General features: G+C 36.9%; 1 protein-coding gene across 1 annotated transcript; it reads left to right on the top strand.

Moving 5' to 3' along the window:
• The first annotated feature begins 322 nt into the window (after window positions 1–322).
• On the top strand, window positions 323–1,570 carry LOC131992839 (beta-1,3-galactosyl-O-glycosyl-glycoprotein beta-1,6-N-acetylglucosaminyltransferase 4-like). Its single transcript, XM_059358533.1, has one exon. The coding sequence runs from the start codon at window positions 323–325 to the stop codon at window positions 1,568–1,570; it is 1,248 nt and encodes a 415-aa protein (XP_059214516.1).
• The last annotated feature ends 7,352 nt before the right edge of the window (window positions 1,571–8,922 follow it).

The raw sequence follows: 8,922 nt of genomic DNA, 5'->3' as shown, positions 1-8,922 counted from the left end.
AAACACACCATAAGACTTCCCTATAGCTGCTTTAAAGATATCTGTAAATTAGTTTTGATTGATGTGAGAATGTATTTGCAACATGAAAATTGTTAAACCGATATCTTAAATTAACAATTAAATGAGTCAAAATAATACACTGATATGTTTAAAGGTAAGAGACTGAAAACTAAAACCTCCCCTAAGGGGCTTGCCACACACATATAGTCAAACACGTGGCTTTCAAGTTTCATGTCAGCTTCTCACTTTAACCGTCTTGTTAATGAAACTCCAGTTAGTTGTGGTTTCTGCTCCCTCTCATGCTGTTTCCTCTCCCCACAGAATGAATACAAGATGTCCAGCGCTGCGACAAGCAAGAAGACGATTCATCCCTTCCCTCCTGCTGCTGCTGGCTCTGGCTCTCCTGCTGCTGGTCAGTGTGAAGAACAACTTCGTCACTCGAAGTTTCGACACTTTAGATGACATCCAGACATTTCACAAGTACAATATTAACTGTTCGGCTATATATGACATGGACCCAGTGGAGGTGGGTAAATCTTTGATCATCAGACAGAAACAAGTTGTGGAGGATACGGATGAAAGTCTGGTTAACCTCACGACGAGCTGCTCGTTATTCCTCAAGTCCAGAGGTTATGATGAGGTGTTTGTCTCAGAGGAGGAGAGAGACTTTCCTCTCGCTTACTCACTGGTTGTGCATAAATCTGCCTGGATGGTAGAGAGACTCATCAGAGCTTTGTACTCACCCAGCAACATCTACTGCATCCACTACGATCAGAAGTCTTCAGCTCAGTTCATCGCGGCTGTGGAGGGTTTAGCTCGCTGTTTGCCCAACGTCTTCATCGCCACCAAGAGAGAGTTTGTCTTTTACGCCAGCATCAGTCGACTAAAGGCAGATCTCAACTGTCTGTCTGACCTTTTGGAGTCAGAGGTCAAGTGGAAGTATGTCATTAACCTCTGTGGACAAGATTTCCCCCTCAAGTCCAACATTAAGCTGGTGTCTGAGCTTAAGAAGTTAAATGGAGCCAACATGCTGGAGACGTGTCGACCCTCTGAGTATAAAAAGCAGAGGTTCACCTTTCAATACGAGCTGAGGGACGCCAGGTTTGAATATAAGAAACTGCCGGTGAAAACGAAGCAAGTAAAAACCCCGGCGCCGCACGGCATCGAGGTGTTCTCCGGCAGTGCCTACTTTGTCTTGTCCTGGGACTTTGTCGTCTACATCAACTCCTCCGATGTGGTCAAGGATTTCTTGGCGTGGTCGGAGGACACCTACTCTCCAGATGAACACTTCTGGGCCACTCTGGTGCGACTGCCTGGCGTGCCAGGAGAGGTACCCAGATCACACCCCGATATCACCGACCTGATGATTAAGACCAGGCTGGTAAAATGGAAAAACCTGGAAGAGAAGCTGTACCCGCGCTGCTCGGGGAAACACGTCCGCAGCATCTGTATTTACGGCGCGGCTGAAATGCGTTGGTTGCTCAACTTCGGCCACTGGTTCGCCAATAAATTTGATCCCAAAGTGGACCCCATCCTCATCCAGTGCCTGGAGGAGAAGCTAGAGGAGTAATGTTAGAGCGTAAAGCTTTTACAGCTTCTACCTCTCACCCGGGTTCTTTTTCCTAAACTTGGTTTTACAAAACACTCAGGACAAATGAATAAAGTCAACCATTTATTGAAAGAATCATAGCCAAATGCAATGCTCAGCGCTGGACTCTGCCAAGTGACCCTGATGGCACCACAGGACAGAGTGATTACAAAAAACCTTGATATTACACACAGCTTCTTGGATTTTGGCGAAATCCCGGACAATGGGTGGGCTCTTTAACGCAATTGGTCAATTTGTAAATGATAAGCCTTGGTTACCACCCCTTAACCAAGCATCTGGAGATTGAACATCTCACTGATCTTTCAAACTTTATGTGCGTGTGTTGTTGTCTGTGTTGAGGCTGTGTTTGGTTGGTCCCAAAAGACTACATTTAGTGTGTTTTCTGTAGAAGACAGTATGGTGGGCTTTGTTGTGATAATTTTGACAACTGCACTAAGTTAATGGGTGAGCTGGCCAAAAATAAAGCACTCAATACTCTGTTCAGCAAGATTTATTAGCACATTCGTGTTCCATACACCGCACAATCCCGAATGGCTCTTTTACAGTACAACAAAGTCCCGTACACCGCTCGACTTACACTACTGGTCAAAAGTTTTAGAACACACCAACTTTTCCAGAATTTAATTGAAAATGATGCAGTTTAATGTCTCAGTCTACTCTGAAAGTAATGCACATTTGCAACATTTACAATTCTTTATTGAGCATGATAGTGTTTTGAAAATAAAAAAAAGATTCAAAATCACATTTTATGTTGAACTAAAGGAAAAAAAAGACACAAAATTACCAAAAGAAAAGACACAAAATGACAAAAAATAGACACAAAATGACTTACAAAGACATGAAAAGAATTCAAAAATGGACAAAATAGCCCAAGACTCCATAGAGTTAAGTTGTTAACCCATTTCTTGTTCCCTGAAAAAGGCCTACTTGTATAATTCTGAAATGTACATTATTTTCCAGTTTTGGTTAAGCTTACCTTTTTTTATTTACCTCTGGCAGTTCACCACTTACCTTTGGACCCTTTCAAGCTGTTCATTTGACTTGAACTGCTTGAATTTCAATAAAAAATGGAAAAATTGGGGTGTTCTAAAACTTTTGACCGGTAGTGTATATCTGTTGTAGTTCCCAGCATTGATTCTTCAGTAAGCCTCAATGTGGCCCTATCTTCCTGCCCTAAACATCACATCAGGACAGAGCCCACTGATCTACATGTTCCCCTCTCTCATGGTGTTATCATTGTTAAGTTCACAGAGTCAGTTCCCACAATGCCTTGTGTCTTGAATATCAAGTAGGTCGTCGCCTACCTCATGTCCCACCATGCAGGAAACACCAAGTTTCTTTCACAGGTTTTAGTCACATGGCGTGGACTTCAGACTCATCTCACAAATAAGATAAGTTGGGACTCAACAAAATGAAGAAAAACTTCATTAGACTTGAACCTTTAAAATACTCAATACCTTCCCCTGAGCTCAGGGGACAATCATTCACACTCTCATTGACTTCTACAGACAATTTAGAGTCACCAATTTAACCTAAGCTGCATGTTTTGGACTGTGGGAGGAAGCCGGAGGACACAGAGAGAACCCATGTGGACACGAAGCCGGATTTGAAATTGCAACCCTCTTGTGCTAACCACAACACAACTGTGTAGCTTCTTTTTTTTATGTCTTCATAAATGTCATTACATACGCTCACCAGCCACTTTTTTCTGTGAAGTGTGTACCTAATAAAGTGGCGGTAGGATCCATGGATGATATGATCCATAATCTCACCTCTTTTTTATATAGTTAAGAGATACTTTGGTATTTAATTTTACATTTCTGTATATGTATAAGAGTTTAAAGTTGACACATTACACTAAATGTTTCCTGTTATTGAGTCAACTTAATAATGGTACTACAATTAATAATTAATAATAGTGCATTTTAAGTCACATAAAAACACTTTAAATGATATGAAGATATAATTTAAAGAATTTTTTTTTCCCTTCTGCACAGTTGATTGATGCAGGTAAAGTACAGTAAACACAGTAGAAAAAAAAATCTCAGGAGACCTTTGTGAAGCATTTATTTCAGTTTCTATATAAATATAGTTTATCTGTCCCAGTAACAGGTCGAAGTGTTTCCTGTAGATTGTCCTTGATAACGTAACTGAAGCTTGAAGCAGCACTTCCACTTTCTGCTCTACAGGGTGACAGAAATATACAGTTTCACATTTGCAAGATACAATGCAAAAATGGGAAATGCAAAAACTCCAATGTAACATAACCAGCTCATCTGGAGTTTCACTTCGTTTTTGTAAAAATCTTTTTTTCCTTTCAGGGGTTTCACTGTTTCTTTGTGGTTTAATGAGCATCATGAACTTGCTTATACTTTCATTTAATAATATTTTAAAAGACCGACACCAGATGTATAATTTTAACGTACGTTTCATGAATGGATTTATATGAATTGTTCAGAAAAGTAATTACTAATTAACACTTTTTTAACACCTGGTTAGTGTAAGGCACCACAAAAAAAATTTAAAAAACATATTTGCAGCTATAACATCCAACCATTGAATGTCCTAGAGCCTGTTCAATTTCAAAAGGGAGTGGTTGATTTAGTTTTTTTGGGTTGAATGACGAAACATTGTGAAACACTTCATACACAGTCACATCTGTGTTTAATGAGGAAGTTATTCCACTTGAAAGCACAAAAGCACATTCAATAATATCTAGTAATCATCTTAGACATATTGGCTCCAATCAAGTTGTTTTTCATGGGAATTAGAACAATGGTTATAAACAAAGGGCACTTCTTGGAGTAATGGTTTGTCACAGTGAACTGTACAGTTTGACTTCCTATTCAAGACCAGCAGAGCTGCTTACATAGAAAAAAGGTGAAAGACTTTAAATCTCACTTCTTTAATTCTCGACACACTGTGAATGGAAATTAAGATCACACTTTGACAGGAAAAAGCGCTCTGTGGTTAGTGCTGAAAACATTCACCACACCATATTTGCATGTTTTATCACTTAGTGGCAGTCAACGCTGCGGGGACAAGGAAAGGTAAGTGGGACGCACAGTACTTTTAGACTCATTGAAGGAACACGTGATTAACCCTCTATGGTACGGTGTTGCTCTCAGGTAACATACCCATTTTTGGCCTGTCAAATTTCTACAATGCATGTTTTTGAGTGATGCAATACTTTAAAAAAGAGGGAAGAGTATAGGGAACCAATAGCAAAGCTTTAATTTGTCACATGACCTCCAGGAGGCCATACTGAAACCCTATTTTGCAGACTTTTCCAAAGGAAACAGCTTTGTCAATTTGTGCCACAAAAAATCACTCAAAACGTCATTTCCTGGCCCTTTTCCATCTGGAAAAAATATATTCCTACTGATAGGAGAGTAAACCTTCATTTTTGATAGTTTCATACACTTAGACTGTTCAAGACATTAATTTCAATGATTCATTGGTTCAATGGTACAATATTTCCTACAGGCAACATTCAGACAAGAAACCGGTTAAAGTTCCTTTTATAATGTTTTTGAATTTAAAATGTTATGTATTGTACCCTGTTGAAGCTACTGAATCTTTTACACGTGTTTATTAAATAAATTATGTTAAAATTAATTTTAAAAACTTTCTTTTTCACTTATTTTTTTTACTTCCATTATGGTACAATGTTGCCTACGGGCCACAAACCCCAAAAACGTCTGACTTTTTTTTTTCAGATTATGTTTATTTAGTCTATTTTAAGACAAAAAACACTCTAAACATTTTTTCCTAACTGGCATCATAATGCGTACCATAGAGGGTTAATGAGTCATTAATCATGTGAGGCTGAAGACTGATCTCCAACATGTGAAATGTCAAAATGTAAAGTGAAACACAGACATCAGGTGTAACTGTAGTGTCTCCTGTGTTTTTTACCTGTGACTGTGATATGCAAATTAGAGGAAAATCTGTCAAACCTATACCTGTTCCTACCTCCTACACACACGGGGCTGTTTGTTCACACCTCCGTATCACTTTCAGAGCATCTCCAACTTCCTCCTCACTGCAGTTTATTTACAGTTCATGGCTCAGGAAGCCACAACAGGGTTTCACATTCCTGTAAATTATTGATTTTAGGGGAACACTACATGAGCTGGCATGACAATGCTTCACCTGTGTCCAGGTGATTGGCTTTAGTGTTCCTGTATGACAAGCTGGAGATGGACTCAGCTGACTGTTGACATAATTTGGCAAAATTATTCAAATAAATAAAGTCACTATGTGCAGGAAAACACTGTTGAACACACTGTATCAGGCAGACAATAGACGGCAAAAACATCATTTTAGTGGACGAGAGCCAAAGGTAACGATAGATGGGATTGCCATTAAAATATTTAAACTATTCTGTAAACTCCTGCAATAAAGTGTATAAAAAAGGCAAAAAAATAACATTTTTGCAGTGCCAATATGTTTTATATCCTATAAAATATGACACCTCATGATTGCAGAAACGTTATTTTTTTCATGCACTGGTAAACTTTGTAAATCATGTCTTCCTTCAGAATAACAGAAAGAAAACAAACATTAACATGTATATTTTACTATATTTGTAGATTAAATATGTAGATTTCTCCTAAATTCACTAAAAGTTAGCGTTGCATTGCAGCGTTGCATTGCAGCGTTGCATTGGAGCGTTGCATTGGGGCGTTGCATTGGGGCGTTGCATTGCGGCGTTGCATTGGAGCGTTGCATTGGGGCGTTGCATTGGGGCGTTGCATTGGAGCGTTGCATTGGAGCGTTGCATTGCAGCGTTGCATTGGAGCGCTGCATTGCGGTGTTGCATTGCGGTGTTGCATTGCGGTGTTGCATTGCGGTGTTGCATTGCGGCGTTGCATTGGAGCGTTGCATTGGAGCGTTGCATTGGAGCGTTGCATTGCAGCGTTGCATTGGAGCGCTGCATTGGAGCGTTGCATTGCAGCGTTGCATTGCAGCGTTGCATTGCAGCGTTGCTTTGCAGCGTTGCTTTGCAGCGTTGCATTGCAGCATTGCATTGGAGCGTTGCATTGCAGCGTTGCATTGGAGCGCTGCATTGGAGCGTTGCATTGCAGCGTTGCATTGCAGCGTTGCATTGCAGAGCTTTGTTAGAAAGCTCCTGCTCTTCTGCACAATATTATGTGTTTTACATGTTCTATGTTGCTGTTTCTATGAATTAGATTCAATGTTTTGTCTTCAAATAGTCATTTACATTAAGAAGGTATGAAATCTTTAAAGGACGTTTCCTCAAAATTATTTTTTTCTCATAAATCTCAATGTTAGCTCCACTTACAGACACCAAACTGACCAGTTTTATTCCTAACTTTATTCTGAAGGTTTTACAGAGGGGTTTTGTTCCTTAAAACATGAAGAAAATAGACTATTTTTGTATGGCTTTTGACAGTATTTTCTGATTTATGAAATGATAAAAGGAGATTTCCTTCTGTAAAAAACTTTGAGTCTAATATATCAACAACATAAAAGAATAACTTTGAAATTAGCTTTGTCCAATGTTCAGATCTATTTCCTGGAAGTACATGCATCATAGTGCATATTTGCATATCTAAACATAACATTTCAGAAAATTTGTTATGCAAAAAAATCTTGTTTTAATGTAAATAACAAACCGGCGAAGTTTTATGGTGATATCTATTATTATTATTTATTATTATTAATATTATATATATATATGTTATTATTATTATATATACTGTTGCTGACATTACTATTATTATTATTACTATATACTGTTATATACTACTATTATTCTTATACCGGCCTTATTTATTATTATTATTACCATTACTATTATTATATATTTATATATTATATATCATATAATTTTATTTATTTATAATTATTTTATTTTATATTGTTACTATTTATTTATTATTACATATTATATAATATATACTGTACTATTATTACAATTATATACCGTATAGTCACTATAGCATTGTTACCATCATATCATCTATCTATCTATCTATCTATCTATCTATCTATCTATCTATCTATCTATCTATCTATCTATCTGTCTGTCTGTCTGTCTGTCTGTCTGTCTGTCTGTCTGTCTGTCTGTCTGTCTGTCTGTCTGTCTGTCTATCTATCTATCTATCTATCTATCTATCTATCTATCTATCTATCTATCTATCTATCTATCTAACTAACTAACTAACTAACTAACTATCTATCTATCTATCTATCTATCTATCTATCTATCTATCTATCTATCTATCTATCTAACTAACTAACTAACTATCTATCTATCTATCTATCTATCTATCTATCTATCTATCTATCTATCTATCTATCTATCTATCTATCTATCTATCTATCTATCTATCTAAGTAAAAAAAAAAAAAGATGTAGTCTAGACTTTTGGAATTAGTAGATTTTTTTTCAAATATTAATGCATGAGTTCTGAATGGACATTCAGTGTGTCTGTGTTTATTTGAAACACTTCTTGTCCAGTTGACATTTAGCTCAGCATCTCTCACATGAAGCTCCAGATTCAGTTCCAGCAGCAGAAGAATCACTGAGCTCTTTGTTTTTCTCTGCTTGTTTGTGTCGTGTCAGGATGATCCACAGCTGAGGTCTGAGGCTGCACGTCATCCTTCTTTATTTCAACATCGGTTGTTTTTATGAGCAGTAACATTTATCATCTGCCCATGTGCTCATATTCATTTGAAAACAAAGCTAAAAGCTTTTTTGATACAGGCCAGAAACTTTTTTTAAAGCTTATGCATTGCTGCAGTTATTTTAAAATGATGTATGTTATTAGTATTTTTATTTTTTTAAACAGTTTTAGTAATGATTTTCCAACTTATGTTATGCACTCCATGTATTATTTTAACTTTATTATTATTATTATTATTTTCCATCTTATGTCATGGTGGATTTACTAATTGCATTTTATTTTAAGTTTATTTTGATTATTATCTGTTAGATTTTATTTTCCATATTATGTAATGCATTCTATGTATACTATTTTTTACTCTAAAATTTCCTAGTTTTAAACACAACTGTAAATGACCTTTAGTAAGCTTCCTATTTATGTTTTTGTATTATTTAGCTTGTTTTTCATGTTTGTACATTTTCAAGGTGTTTAACAATGTTGTGATGCTTTTATTTTGAAAAGGTGCCGTCCAGTGTGAAAAGGGTGCTTTCATTTTGAAAGGTAGTGACAGGAAATAACAGGTGGAACGGTTAAATGAAAAAATAATGAGTGCGTAGTAATTCATATAAAGTTGATATAAAGTATCAAAAGGCTTCTATAGTGGCTGACTGACAGGACA

This window comes from Centropristis striata, chromosome 19, assembly GCF_030273125.1.
Source record: "Centropristis striata isolate RG_2023a ecotype Rhode Island chromosome 19, C.striata_1.0, whole genome shotgun sequence".
NCBI lineage: Eukaryota > Metazoa > Chordata > Actinopteri > Perciformes > Serranidae > Centropristis > Centropristis striata.
This window is presented reverse-complemented; position numbering and strand designations above follow the sequence as displayed.

What these genes read in the sequence shown, in the direction of transcription:
- LOC131992839 (XM_059358533.1), top strand. Translation starts at nt 323, where the DNA reads ATGAATACAAGATGTCCAGCGCTGCGACAAGCAAGAAGACGATTCATC.